Below are 15,555 nucleotides of genomic sequence, written 5' to 3'. Positions count from 1 at the left end.
AGTAAGAGGCGAGGCGGGGGGGGGGATGTGGGTGGGAAGGGGTATGCAGGGCGGAAGGGAGTGAAGGGGGAAAATGGGACAACTGTAATAGCATAATCAATAAAATATATTAAAAATAATACTGTAATTATAAAATTCAATACTATACCATCTGTCATATATGTCTAATTACTACCCAGCATCCATTACACCTTTGATTTTTGTTTGTTTGTCTATGATTCTTTGTCCTTCAAAGCCATGATCCTGAGCCACTTTAACCAAGAAACATTTGTATGTGAAACATAAGTTGGCATATAAGGGCACAGGCTGGGACACTGTTAATAGAATTTGGTAGCAGTATTGCCCTTTATTCCTTCTTAACCAAACACATAAGCCACCTGTCCCAGATAATAGATTTTTTATATTCATTCTTTCTCAGTTAACAATTGTATTTATTTTACAAAAATGAATTACCATTTTTCTCTGTTTTCAAATATATTCTTTCAAACTAGAAAAAAATGGAGAATATGACAGATTTTTAATTTATTTTGAAAAAAGGTTAGGGGAAGGTTGAGATTGAGGAACTTTCCCAAATTCCCTTCCCATAGTTTTACTCATTTACTCAGCTAGTGCTTCTGTAGTGCCTGCTATGTCTCAGCATAGATGACAGGAAGGGTATTCTTGGTAGAGTGGTTGTGCTACAATATATACTTTATTCAAAAGAAACGCTGTATTATTCTTCATATATGTTGTGTGACCCAACGTCTAGATAAATGCTTTAATTTTGGTTGTTTGTTTCCCTTATAGTGTTGATGAATCCCGTTGCCTATGGAGCATTTAATATTAAGAAGCAAGTAGCATAATTAGGGGGACATGCATTCAATTAGTATTTATTGAGCAACTTCTATGAGCCAGGCACTGTACCTAATAGTTGAGTAATTTAGTTTCTGAAAATGACAATCAGGATAAGACAGAAAAGAGTGGGGCAGTTTTAAAGTTAAACACAAAATATGTTTTTGTTCCTTAAGGCTCTGGGAGGAAGGCGGACAAAATAAGTTGAACACCAGATTCCTGACTGGAAGGAATTCAAAGTGTCCACCCGAGAAATTTCCACTTAAAAAACAACGACAGAGGACCTGATCCCTGCTGGAGGGTGCAAAAGGTGACTTGTTTCTAAGGCTTGCTTCAACTGTCCTGCCGGCTAACGTGTCCTGTGCTGGGAACAGTCTCGGGGAAAGGGTGCAACCTTTGACAGCCAGCGCCCTGCGCTCCATAGCGCTCAACCGCCCCACTTGCTGCTGGGCGCCGAGCTCCGCCCCCCAGGCTCGCGGGCCAATGGGCTGGACCCCGGGGGCGGGGCGAGGACAGGCAGGCAGAGCGAAGCCAGGGGGCGGGGCGGCGGCCAGCGCGGTCTTGGCTGTAGCTGCTGGGGCGGCGGCGGCTTGGCCGAGCGTCCGAGGGTCGTGGGGGGATGGGGTCTGCGAACTCCAGCCCTCGGCGGCGGCGACGACGGCCGTGAGTGTTGGGCGGGCGTCCGCGTTCCTGACGCGGGATGGAGTGCCGTGGTGAGTGTGGGACGGCGGCATTCGCTTCGGCCGCGGCGGCTGCGGCTGCGGCTCGGGACTGCGGTCACCCGTGGTGGCCGCCTGCGAATTGCGGTCCAAGGTCCGGTCGGCCCACGCGGTGGCCCTGAGGGGGGGCGGTGCGGCTGCGGTCAGCACTGGGGGCTGGGCCAGGGTCTTCGGGGCTCCTGGTCCTTCGGAGGGGGTGGGGAGTCCAACCCGAGCAATGGGTGCGCCGGGAGCGGCAGGAGAGAAGTCGGGAGGGCGCGAGCGGACCTTGTGGACCCACATGCGTGTCCGAGTTCAGCTACATCGCCCGAGCCGCCGGGGAGAGTCTTGTGGGGCGGACTTTCATCCCACTCCAGGTTCCCCGGAGCTTCCTGCAGCCCTTGTCGCTTTCCTGGCCACACGCCCTCATCCGCCTCCTTTCGGAATGCAGGGGCTCCTTTCCCCTTTCCCCGCTGGATTCCGTCACTCGGTCGTCACTTTCGCCTTCCTCACTTGGGATCGTTTTGGAAGTTTGGTGGCATTTTCTGAAATTTCGGTCCGAAAAATGCCAGGGCTTAGATAAAATAACAGACATCTCTGGTTCCATATCTCCCGTTTCTTATCACACTTCACCTCACCTAGGCCCGGGCTGTTTATCATTTGCTGGGGGGGGGGGGGGGGGCGGGGGCGGCACTAAAGGTGGAAAAACACTCTTCTTCCTTTTCTATCAGAGTGCCCCCCTCTGGTGCTTCTCCGTCACTCTCTCCATACCCCTCCCCTTATCTCTTATCTCCCCTTGTGCTGTCCATTCACCAACCCCCACCACCCTCGACCCCCGCCAATCTGTCGTTTCCCAGCCTTGGCTCAAGAGCAAGTCCAGTGCTTTGCAAAATAGGAAATGACCGGCGGAGGATTGCAGCTGCTACCAGAAGGAGAGAATATCCGTGTGAGTTTGTTTCCCTAAATGTCCCAGGACCTGCTGATCGAAACTTCGTGTTCAGGACGTTTTTCCTTTGGCCGTAAAAGTGGCCAGGGGCTCTCCTTGTCTTTGAGCCCCTCTGGTATGTCCAGGGTCTAGCTCGATTTTTCACCACCACCCTCATCAGAGACAAAAGTGAAGTTTCTTTACCACTACTCCCTACCCCTCCACGCTGAGTTTTTTGATACACTGCCTTCTGACCACGGATCATCTGGGGGGTGTTAGGAGGTGGTGTTTGAAAGTTCCAAGACCGCGGTGGAGCTTTTGTTCCAAATTTACCTTTTTCTTTCCTCTTTTTGGGAATTAGCTTCACCTCTTATTCCGTTTGGGGGAGGGGGTTTCCTCTTACAAAAAATAATTTTAAATTAGATATGGCAGTGAATATTTAGATTTAATAAAGAAATCGCAATTGCTAAGATTTAGATCTCTTTCTTCAGATTTCTTTAGGCAGTTTGCCAGAAATGCGTACTTAGAAATGCTTCCTGATTGTAGGAACTGTGCAAGTGAGGAACCCTGACGCTTATGCTTCATTAGCTTTTATGGTAGAAATACCTCTAGTCTCCCGATTCTGAGGAGTTTAAGAGTGAACTTGAAGGAAAGTGATAGGCCTGGGTAGAAAATGTTTCAGTCCCCACTTTGTCAGGAAATAGAACTTTGGCTGAGATGAAGAGAGCAGTCTTCAGGGAATCTATGGCGACTGGTCATTCTCTTTGGGCCCATGTCTCTAAAATAGAACAACCACCTAAATTATCAGTGCCTTCACTTCCCAGCTGCAAAGGCCCTTTAACCTAGCAATTAGGACTTCAACAACCACTGCCGTTGGTCCCAGGGATTAGTAATATGTTGAACAAAGCTCATGCCCAGAAGGCACCCTGGAAAGATTTTGTAGTGGTGATTCATTTCAGCATTCATTCAGTGTAGTGTGATCCCATTCTCTGTTAGAGTCCTATGGAAGCTTTCAGTCTACCTCGTAGAAGTAGACAATTTTGAATAAATAGGACCCAAGACATAATATCTTGGGTTACCCAAGAAGTATATGTTGAATGTCCTATGGTAAAGTAGAGGAATTATTTATTTTCAGTTGAGAGAATGAAAAGGTTTCTTAGAAGAGGTGATGTTTTGCTTGAGATTGAAGTCAAGAAAATGATTTTAATAAACACAGAAGGCAGAAGGGCCCTTGTAGCCAGAATTGCTGGTTATGTATAATTCATACCAGGATATCACTGATCAGCTTCTATGCTTTGATCACTGTTTCGTTTGCAATTTCTTACCTCATCCCCAGCCTGATGATGAGCCACAACACATAAAGACACATTCATATGTAATGAAATAAGGAGGTTTAAAAGGAAGGTTAGCAACACGTTTTGGTATAATAAGGATTTTTTCCCTTCTTTGTCTTTATTATTGCTCTAATAAGCAAAAGAGCCATTTGATGGTATTGCCTCTCTAGATAAGAATTTTTCTTTTTCTCAAAAAATGTTCCAGTATTTGTCACTGAGAAAGTTTTCAAATACCATAATCTTCCTTTCTAAGGAAGAGAATGGAAAATATTTTTTAAAGTATTGAGGAAGTGGAGTGTAAGAGACTATTCAAAAGGAACCTTCTATAATTGTACTTACAGTTTATTTATCTAATGTTAATTGAGCACCAACATGATAACAGATTTTTATATACTTAGAGTGAGTTTTGACTAATGTACACACCCATGTAGTCACTACTGTAATCAAGTTGTAGAACATTCCCATCACTCCAAAAACTTCCCTCATGCTTACTTGGAACCCCCCACCCCCACCCCAAACCCCACCCCTGTCCCCAGGCAACTACTGATGTTTTTAGTTACTAAAGATTATGTTTCATCTTTTCTAGAATTTCATGTAAATGGAATCATACCGTATTCTTTTGTGCCTGGCTTCTTTCATTTAGCAGAATGTGTTTAAGATTCATCTATGATTTTTGCTATATTATGGATATTTATTAAATAGTATTCCATTGTAAAGCTATATGAATATTTGTTTATCTATGTGTTGATGGACATTTGGGTTGTTGCCAGTGTTTGTCATGAAAAAGTTGCTATGTACATTTGTGTACAAGTTTTTGGATGAATGTATGTTTTCCTTTCAAAGGAGTAGAATTGCTGGGTTGTATAGTAAATGTGTGTTTAATTGTGTAAGGGACTGCCAGGGTGTAGCAGCAATGTGTGAGAATTTTAATTGCTCTGAGTCCTGCCCGATATTTGGTATTTCAGTCTAGCTAAAGTTAGGAATTTTAGTAGATATGTGGTGCTATCTCACTGTGGTTTAAATTTGCCTTTCTCTGATGCTAATGACGTGTTGAGCACTATTTCATATGCTTATTGCCCAGTTGTGTATCTTCTTTTTCAAAGTGTCTGTTTATATCTTTTACTCATTAACTTACCAGGTTTTTTTCTTATTATCAAGTTGTAAGAGTTCTTGATATAATTTGGATACAAATTCTTTGTCAGGTATTTTTTCCCAATTTGTGGCTTAGACAGTTGTCTGTCTAAGAGAAGTTTTAAATTTTGATGAAGTCCAGTTTACCACTGTTTTCTTATGGTTCTTGCTATTTCTGTCTGAGAAATTGTTCCATAGATTTTCTCTTGTTTTTTTTAGAAGAAGTATCCTCAAACTTTTTAAAAATGTACCAGATTGTAAATATTTTAGGATTACAGGCTATAGCAACTCAAGTGCTCAGTTCTGCTCTTGTAGCTCAAAAGCAGTTACTGACAATCCATAAGTGATTGGGCATGGCTGTATCCCCTCAAAGCTTTTATTCATAAAAATGGGCGGCTCCCCTTCTGACTCTTGAATTTAAAACACTGATAATTTTAAGTTATATGTTTAGGTCTATGATACATGTTGAGTTAGTTTTAGGGTATGCTGTGAAGTAAGTCAAGGATTTAAAAAAAAATCCTTATATGAGGATGTGTTCATTGATTTTAGAAAGAGAAGAAGGGGGACAGCGAGAGAGAGAAAAACGTCAATGTGAGAAAGAAACTGGTCGTCTCACATAGGCACCTCGACTGGGGATTGAACCTGCAACCTAGGTATATGCCCTGACCCGGGATCCAAACTGGAAGGATGATGTTCCAACCAACTGAGCCACCCAGCCAGGGCGAGGATAATTTTTTTTCTCGAATGTACATCAAGTTATTTAGCACTATTTGAGTGCCTTTCTCCCACTGAATTACTTTGGCACCTCTTGAAAATCAATGCACTGTATATATGGGTCTACTTCTAGACTCTATTCTATCCTGTTGATCTGTGCTTCTCTTTATACCAATATCACACTGTCTTGATTACTCCATAGCTCTGTACCAAATCTTGAAATCAGGCAGTGTAAGTCCTACAGTTTTGTTCTTTTTCAAAATTATTTTGGCTGTTCCATATCTTTTACATATTCATGTACATTTTAAACTTGGCCAGTCAATTTCCACAAAAAAATTCAGGAGGGATTTATTTGGGATTGCTTGAAACTATATGAATTTGATGAATTTGAGGGAAATTAAAGTCTTAACAGTATTGAATCTTTCAATCCATGAGCATGGTATATTTGATTTATGTAGCTCTTTAACTTGCAGTAGTATTTTGTAATTTTAAATTTAGGATCTTGTACATGTTTTGTTAAATTCCTAAAAATATTTTGTTTTTAGATCTTATTGTAGATGGTATTAGTTTCAATTGTTTGTTGCTAATAAGGAAAAAAGAGCTGATTGTGGTATATTGGCCTTGTATTCTGTGACTTTACTATGTTCATTTATATGACATTCAGATGGCATTTCAACCCCATCTCCAGTTTTGACAAGTTTGCTTATAGGTTCCTTAGGATTTTCTAGGTATATGCTTGTACACATGTCAACTTGAAATACAGTGTTTCACTTCTTCCCTTTCAATCTATGTGTTTTATTCTTTTTCTTGTTCTATTATACTAAGACCTTCAGAACATTATTGAATCTGATCTTGAGGGGAAAACATTGTTTTTCATCATTAACTGTGATGTTAACTGTAGACTTTTTAGTAGATGCCTTTTATCAGGTTGAAGGAATTCTTTTCAATTCCTTCTTTGCTGACTTATGAATGGGTGTGGAATTTTGTCAGATGCTTTTTCTGCATCTATTCAAATGATCACATTTTTTCTTTTTTTAAAAAAAATTTTTATTGTTCAGTTTTTTCTATTGAATGTTTTTCTGATTTTTTGTTGTTCAATTATAGTTGTCTTTCCCCATTACTCTATTGAATATTAAAGTAAGCTTGTATTTCTGGGAAAACTCTTTCTGGTTATAATGTATTATCCTTTTTATATATTGTTGAATATGACTTGCTAATACTGTGTTAAGAAATTTGGGCCCTGGCTGGTGTGGCTCAGTGGATTGAGTGCCAAACCAAAGGGTCACTGGTTCAATTCCCAGTCTGGGCACATGCCTGGATGGCGGGCCAGACCCCCAGTTGGGAGGTACCTGAGAGGCAACAACATATTGCTGTTTCTCTCCCTCTCTTTCTCCCTCTCTTCCCCTCTCTCCAAAGGTAAATAAAAATATTTTTAAAATTATTTTTTAAAAAGAAATTTTGTATGTTTTCTGGTAGTCTTTGTCTGGTTTCAATATAAGAGTGATGTTGACCTCAGAAAATGAATTGGAAAGTGTTTTATCTCCGCTATTTTGCTGAGAGTTTTTGTAGGATTATTTTCTCTGATTCAATAAATTTCATCAGTGAGGCCATCTGGGTCTGCAGTTTTCTTTCTGAGACGTTTTCAGTTTCTTTACTACATACAAGGCTGTTCAAATTATCTATTTCTTGTGTTACATTTGGTAATTTGGGTCATTTAAGAAATTTTCCTTTTTCAAGAGTTGTTGAATTTATTGGCAAAGTTGTTCAAAACATTGCCTTGTTACTCACATTTTCATATCTGTAGGGTGTGCACTGATGTCCCTTTTTTCATTAATGATATTAGTAATTTGTTTTCTCTCCTTATTTTTGATCAGTCTAACTAAGCTTGTATCTTTTTAAAAGATCTTTTCAAAGAACCAGCTTTTAGTTATTTTCATTTTTCACTGCTGTCTGTGTTCTGTATCATTGATTTCTACTCTTACCATTGTTTCCTTCCTTTTACTTATTTTGTGTTTAATTTGTTCTTCATTTTCTAGCTTCTTAAAGTGGTAGCTTAGATTGTTGATTTTAGATCCTTTTTAACAAAACATCTAAAGCTATGTATTTCTCTAATTACTGCTTTTACTGTGTAACTTACACATTTTGAAATGTGTTTTCATTTTCATTCAGTTCAAAGTATTTTCACATTTCCCTTGTGGAAACTTGACATGGATTATTTAAGAATATATTTTATAATTTACAAATATTTAGGGATTTCCCAATTATTTTATTGTCATTTATTCCAAATTTAACTTTGGTTCAGTCCTCTTAAATTTCTTGAGACTTATTGTGTGGTCCCATATATGGTCTTAGTGAATATTTTATGTGTGTTTCAAAAAAAATGTGTATTCTGTTGCTCGGGAGAATTTTCTGTAAATGTTTATCAGTTCAAGTTGGCTGATAGTACTGTTCAGATCTTCTGTATTCTTACAAATTTTATTATGTGTTCTATCAGTTAATGAGAGAAGATTGTTGAAATCTTAACTATCATTGGATTTATCTGTTTTTCTGACACTTCTGTCAGTTTTGCTTCATATATTCTGGAGCTCTATTTTTAGGCACATACACTTTTAGGATTGTGTTTTTATAATGAATTGACTTATTTATCATTATGAAATATTATTCTTTATCCTTGGTAAAATTTGTCTGATATAATAGAGCTATTTCTACCTTTTTATGATTAATGTTTGCATGGTATATCTTTTTCTTTTGCTTTACTTTAAATCTCTGTGTGTCTTTGTATTTCAAGTGTGTTTCTTATACTCAATATGTAGTTGGGTCTTACTCTTTTTTCCAATTGGACAATTTCTGCCTTTTCATACGTGTGTTTAGGGTGTTTATTTGCATATTTAATGTAATTATTGTTATGATTGGGTTTAAGTCCATCATCTTGCTGTTTGTTTTTAATTTGTCTCATCTGTTTTTTTGTTTCTTTTTCTTCTTTTGGATTTATTAGCTTTTTGAAATTCTATTTATGTCCATTATTAGCTTACCAACTGTATTGTACCTCTGAAGATTTTTTTAAAAGATTTTATTTATTTATAGAGAGAGGGGAAGGGAAGGAGAAAGAGAGGGAGAGAAACATCAATGTGTGGTTGCCTCTCACATGCCCCCTATTGGGGACCTGGCCCACAACACAGGCATGTGTCCTGACTGAGAATCGAACTGGCGACCCTTTGGTTTGTGGCCCGTGCTCAATCCACTGAGCTACACCAGCCAGGGCTGAAGATTTTAATATATATTTCTTATTATAGTATGCCTTCAAATAATGTTATATTTCGCATGTAATATAAGAACCTTAATGTATGCTTTCATTTCTCTCCTCCCTTACTTTGTGTTATTGTCATACATTTTACTTCTGTATATGTTGTAAATGCCACAATACATTGTTATTACTTTTGTTTTAAATTTAAAAAATTTTAAAGAAATTTACAAAATGAGGCTTGTTTTGAGGCTTCATTGGGGTGAGTCTAGAATACCATTTTTATTAGGGCTAGGTTGGATATACTACTAACACGTGCCATTCTGGGATCTCTCCTTGAGTGTTCAACAGGTCTCTCCTCTGGCTGATGAAAACTCAAGAGGACTCCTGGCCATATGGGAGCCATGGGAAATGCCTGTTATAGCTCCCTGGAAATTCTTCGCCCATATTTGTGGAGTTTCACCCTACACTTATGCAGCTTTATATTCAGCAAGAAAAATAAGGAATGATCTATGCAAATTTCTGGAGTCTTCTTCCTTTCTCTCTGTTACTCTGTCCTACTGATGCCAGCTACTCCGGTCTCCCTGAATTACAATTCCTGTCACCTCAATTTAACAAGAGTACCATGCTTTGCTTGGCTTCCCCATTCCTATGCCATGGTCCAGAATGTGCTCCCAGGCAGAAAGTGGGGGCAGTTGTAGGGTTTGCCTCATTTGTTTGTGTTCCCTTCTCTCAAGGTTCACAATTTTGTGCTGCCTATAGTACAGTGTCTGAAGACAATATAATAGAAGGGCAAGTCTGGTCTCAATTATTCTTATACTTGATATATCTAAAATTTTAGGCTTCTTAATCTCTAGATTTTCTTTTCATCTTTTCCTTGCAATTAATTTGTTTAATAAATTGTGTTGTTTGCCCTACAAAGTGGCTGAGTCTAGATTTTGCTGAGTGCGCCTGTGCATGTTTCTCTGTCTTCTGTATTGCTCACAGAGTGGTAATTGGATCTAGAGCAGAATTTCTTAACCTTAACAGTATTGACCATTTTGGGCCAGGTAATTCTTTGGTCGGGGTAGGGGTGGAGGGTTGGGGGGTTCTCCTCTGTGCAAGTAGGATATTTGCCAGCATCCTTGGCATCTATCCACTAGATGTCAGTGTAGCCTCTTCCTTAGTTGTGACAACCCCAAATAACTGCAGACATTGTAAGATGCCTTTAGACCCATCTTCTGTTAGGAAGAGTAGGCTACTTGAACCACAGAATCAACTTCAGGAACATGAAGAGACCTACTTAGCAAAAACACAATAACAATATTGTGTTACCACTGCAAAGAACACATGAAAAAGATTTTAACAATATGTAAGTTGAGACTTCACAGCATGGTTGACTCAAGAGCAGCATTATAAAGGATGTGAATTTCTGTTTGAGAAGGAAAAAATTCTAGAGACAATAATAATGTAAAGTGGTAAAAAACACGAATAGTTTCTTTTCAATTATGTTTCTTCAGTAAATGTTTTTTGTGCAACCTGTTGAACAATATTTTAAGATATTAAACTTCGACAACTGATGTACAGATTTTTTTTTAAGATTTTGCTGTTTAATTATAAACCAAGAATTTGGGACTTGCAGAGATGTATTATTGCAATAACATACTTTTTATATTTGTAATTTATATGTATGATATAACATTACTATAAACAAAATACAAGTGGGAAATTAATAAAATAACAATTTTTAATTGAAAAGTGAACTACCATTTTTTTGAAATATTTTCAAATGTCATTGTCCTTCTTAGGGTGGAGATGACAGAAAATTAATGTGTTTTTTAAAAGATTTAAGAGGAAGATTGGGATTGAGAAACTTAACCAGATTTTCCTCAGATAACCTTACTTATAATTTAACCATCTAGTGTTCAGTGAAGACCCACTCTGTCAGGCCCTATGCACAATAGTTGTCTGTTTTGAGATGGCTTAGAGGTAGGTCTGGTGGGAAGGGTTTTTTAAACTAACCCAGAGCAGTTCAGAGAGGCAGACTTTCCTCCATTGAGCTCCCTGAGAGTAGCCCTGCCACTGCCCTCCTTGGCCTTCGGAATCCTTTCCTCTCCCCCCATTGGTGCCCTCCAGTTGAGTCATCATTGGTTTCCATGGTGAGTGTCCACGGTGCATCATTGTCCTCCAAACAGAAACATTTGGCTGTTAGGTATCGACAGTATCTCTAGTGCTTTTGATCTTAGATTTAAGGCATAAGGGGTAAGTTTTAAAAAATTAAGTCTCTAAAATAATTGTAGAGGCCAGGTAATCAAGGAGCCTGGGCTTCTCATATTTATCTTTTTTAGGAAACAAACTAGAGACCTATTTGGCTTCACTTCCCTTGAAGAGAAGTGTCCCTCTTCTTTCTCTGGCAGTGAGCAATCTATATCATTTCTCTTTGTCTCTCTCATCTTTGTTCTATCTTCATCATATTTTTTCTTTAACTGCCTCAACTTGTCTCTGCACCTTTCTTGATCTTCTTTCCCTCTGTCTTTTTCACCTTTCCAAATTGTTTCTTGCCTTTTAACATCTCTCTTTGTCTCTCTTTCACTGATTTTTCTCTCCCTCCCTCCTACATGCTCCTTTCCCTCTCTCGTCACACCAATACCTCCACCCCACATACCCTTTCTCCCCATCAGGATCTTGTTCCCGGTATTGTCAGTGATATTGCCATTTCCACTTTGATAAGGAACACAATCCTCTTTATTAAGGGGAATAGTGGATAAGGTAGCACAAAACAATATATTTTAAAATAAATGTAAGGGGTTGTTTCAGGTTGTGTGACTTAATCATATTTCTTCTCAAAAACCTTATTTATGATATAATCAGGGTTGCGCTGTTCCCCCAACCCCACTCCCCTTTTGCGCGGCATCTCCTGATGTCTCCTCTTGATAGTTTGTTTCAGTTCAGGGCATTATCAGTCTCCATGGTGAGAGTCCACGGTGCTTTCTTCTTTTTACATGTAGTTAGGACAGTTTGTTTTTGAAGTTTCCTGAGTATCTGTGGGATGTCCTTGGTACTGTTGTGTTTGGGGTTTAAAGGGGTAAATTTACGTAAGGTGAGTCTAAAAATTCAGTGTGGGAGCTACTGAAACCAAGGACCTGAGCATTTCCATATTTATCTTTCCCAGATAGCACTCAAGGGGCCAAATTTGCTTTCTTTCCCCAGCATTGTTTTTCCTATAAAGAGTTCTGATATGAGAGATGTTCCTCTTTGTCAAATCAGTAGTTTCTCCCTCTCGCACTACTTCACTCGTTGGCTTTATCACACTTCCTTTTTCGGGTGTCTCTGTAAGAAGGCAGTCTTTCCTTTCTATTATTTCTAATGCTTATTTTCTTTTCTGCCTTCACCTGTTTCTGCCTTACTTGATTTTGCCTTGCTCCCTGTGCCTGCACCCCCATTTTCTTTCTCCTTCTCCTCATACTCTGTGTCTTTTTCTGCTTCCTCGCATGTGTGATCATTTTTCTCTTTGCCTCCACCACTATCCAGCCACCTTCCCCCGTGTGCCCTCAGTTTCTCCATCAGTTCTTTCTGAATGGTCTAGCACTGAGGCAAAATGACAGTGGTTGTTCCAGTGAGTAGTTTGAAATGGAAGCTTATGTGCTTTCAGCCCCTGCTGCCTTCTCTGATTATTTCATCTTTCAAAGACATGTTTCTTATTCTGAGCGACTTTGAGAGTGCAGTTGAAGAAAACAATGTCACTGTAAGCCAGCGATTTTCAACTGGTGTGCTGCAATTTTTTTTTTAAATAGGCAATACCTATTTACCATAATCAGGGGCACTGACCTCTTTCCCCTTCGATTGCCAAATTAAAAAATGACAACAGCCAACACAGTAGCGGTCAGGTGTGAATGAATCAAAATTACACCTATTTTTTTTGTCAGATGTGGCAATTTTGTTTTGGTGTGCCACAGAATTGTAATAATCAGTTTGTGTGCCATGAGATGAAAAAGGTTGAAAAATCGCTACTCTTGAGTGGAAAGTATTCCCCTCTGCAGAGGGCAGAATAGTTATCTGGTTTTGAGGTGGTTCATTCTTCTGAAAAGGAGGTGAGCCCCAGGCCTGTGTTACACTTTACCTGTGTGAGGTCCTGTTTTTGTTTTTGTTTTTGTTTTTGTTTCCTTAAAGGAGTTGGAGAGAAACAGGAGATCAAAAGAAGTACCTCACAAGAAATATATACTGCTTGCCTTGAGAAATTCCCATTAGCCAGATCTAGTCATCTGGTGACTAGTTCCGAAGGTTCGCTCCTCCTAGCTTTACAGGGTCTCTAATGGGCTACAGTCTGCGGGCTAGAGTGCTGCTGACAGCCAGCGCCCGGCGCCAAGATGTAGGCGCCTAGCCCCGCCCCCAAGCACGCGGACCAATGGGCTGGGCCCAAGAGGGCGGGTGGAGTCTGGGCGGGAGGAGCAAAGCCAGGGGGGCGGGGCGGCGGCGTTCGAGTCGGCCGGCGCTGTCCTGGAGGTATCTGCTGGGACTGTGGCAGCGACTTGGCCGAGCGTCCCCGGGTCGTGGGGAGATGGGGACAACGGGCACCAGCCCTCGGAGGCGGCGTCGGCGGCGGCCGTGAGTGTTGGGCGGGCGTCCGCGTCCGAGACGCGGGTTGACCACCGCGGTGAGTGCGGGGCGGCGGCTGCGTCTCTGGGCAGAGGTCGCCTGCGGCAGGTGCCCTCGAGCTGACAACCAGGGTCTGGACGGCCCACGCGGTGGGTGCGAGCTGAGGCGGCTGCGGTGTGCGCTGGAGGTTGGGCCAGGGTCCGAGGAGTGAGGGGCGTGCAGCTCCTTCAGCGCAGGAACTGGAGGGCGCTGAGCGAATGAGGCTGATAATAAAAGTAAACCTAGCAGGTCCTACAGTCCTCACCCTGTCCTAAGAGTGCTCCCCGTTTAACTTCTTTAATCCTCACAAGTCCGAGATTACTTCACTCGTTTTTCACATGGGGAAACTGAGGTTAAAAACTGGGTGGAACATGGCCAGTAATCGGCAGAGTGCGGATTTAAACCCAGGCAGTTTTGCTTCGGAATCTGCACTCTTTCCCGTTCCATAGTCTGCTCTTGCTTCTGGTCTGGTCCCGCTGCCACCTGCCCGGACAGCAGCCCTCCTCACTTCAGCTGGTTCTCATTCCCGAGATATTTTAGGATTTCCGTGGTGCATTGTTTTCCTCTTCTCTGCCTTTGGGCCGAGGAGGGTTGTTTCGTTCCGTCTCAGTGGTTTTTCCCAATTCTGTTGTGCAAGTATTTGGGGCTTGACGGTATTTTTGGGTTTTGTTTAAAATTTTTTGGGGGGGGCGGATGAGCTCAAGTCAGATTTTTCATATTGGAGCCTTAGTAACTGATGCCTCGTGTCTCCGTGTTATTCTTTTTTTTTTTTTTTTTAACCCTCTGAAGAAGGAGTGGGCCTCATACCTTTTCGGAGGGCAGGACTGTTAGCGGGTGGGGAGAGCCGAGTGCCCCTTCCCCTTTCTCCAGCTGTCTCGGTGGCGATGTCTGTGGTCCCTCGCTGTTCGTGTTCGCCACCCTTTTTGCTCCATTTTCCCACTTTGTTTTTAAATCCTGACTTGGAGAACGCGCTCTTTGGCATTGGGTAGTTTGGGCTGGTCAGGGAGAGCCCTGCCTGCCAGGAATGCTAGACATTCTGGAGGCGTGGAAGGTTGTACAGCTTCCTCTTTTTAAAACGTGCTGCCTTCTAACTGCACAGGAATGAAGTGTGTGCATTGCATGCCTTTCTTTAGAAATAATTTATTTGCATATCGCTAAAACTTTTGACATGCCCCCATCCTCTTTTTGTGGAGAGTGTTTTTTAAAAATGAAAAAACTTCCAGAATGATTTTTTCTGATTTATTTGCATTTTAAAGTAGATTCTTACCAACTCAGAAATTGTGCTGAAATAGCAGATTTCTGAAATAACTGGCAGTTTTTTCCTGAGGTAGAAAGAGTAAGATGAGAACTATTAAGTACAGCTATTTGGGGCAGTTTTATACTTCAAATTAGCCGAGTGCCTAAAATGAAAATACTTCTGTAATGATACATTTGGGGGTGGGAGGAAGTAGTGAAAGGGGCACAAGACATGAACACAGGCTACTGAAGTCTTGGAAAAGCCACGTGCCAGGGTACTGGAAGTTAGTGTTCAGGTTTCTAATGCATATTTTACTCATAATTTAGAACATAACAGAGAAAGTTTTGCACAGTAATTTACTGTTTGCTACAAAGTTCTTTGAGAAGTGGATAAAACACATTTTGAATGTTGATGATTTGGAGTTAAAACCGATGTATGAGAATGCATTAGGAGAGTTTAACATATTATGCTCAACAACCTATTTGCATAGTTCAGACTTCACTTGGAAGCAATTTAGTAGGTTTCCAGAAAGTCAATTAAGTTTCTGGAATTGTTCCTAGTCCTATATTTCTTATTCAGAGTCTACTTATATATTGTAGTATCTTGTTCATTTCTTGTGTTAAAAAACAATCTCGACAATAAAGCATTGCTAGAAATAATGACTAGCAGTTATTGAGTCTTCATGATGAGCCAGGCACTGTGCTAAGTGCCTTCCATATTATTACTTCATTTAATTAAATTGCCAGTTGCAGTCCGTTACTAACTACATCTTATGTTACACCAACTAGAGGATGGTCATTTTGGGACATGGGAAAGTAGTGTGGAGGATC

The 15,555-nt window shown here is 40.8% G+C and overlaps 1 protein-coding gene across 4 annotated transcripts in view; it reads left to right on the top strand.

Moving 5' to 3' along the window:
• Positions 1-1,376: 1,376 nt before the first annotated feature.
• The window catches only part of ARHGAP29 (Rho GTPase activating protein 29), a 71,750-nt gene continuing 57,571 nt past the window's right edge, over positions 1,377-15,555 (top strand). For 3 of the 4 annotated variants that reach the window (XM_053920085.1, XM_053920084.1, XM_053920082.1), the window contains exon 1: positions 1,377-1,544. In XM_053920085.1, coding sequence (XP_053776060.1) covers positions 1,532-1,544 — 13 coding nt within the window. In that variant the 5' untranslated portion in view covers positions 1,377-1,531. Of the gene's footprint in view, positions 1,545-13,373; positions 13,508-15,555 lie in introns of those variants that run through there. The other variant, XM_053920083.1, reaches the window with a different exon arrangement.

Source organism: Desmodus rotundus, chromosome 3 (genome assembly GCF_022682495.2).
Source record: "Desmodus rotundus isolate HL8 chromosome 3, HLdesRot8A.1, whole genome shotgun sequence".
NCBI classification, from domain to species: domain Eukaryota; kingdom Metazoa; phylum Chordata; class Mammalia; order Chiroptera; family Phyllostomidae; genus Desmodus; species Desmodus rotundus.
The sequence above is the reverse complement of the archived record's forward strand: the minus strand, read 5'-3'. Positions and strand labels throughout refer to the sequence as shown.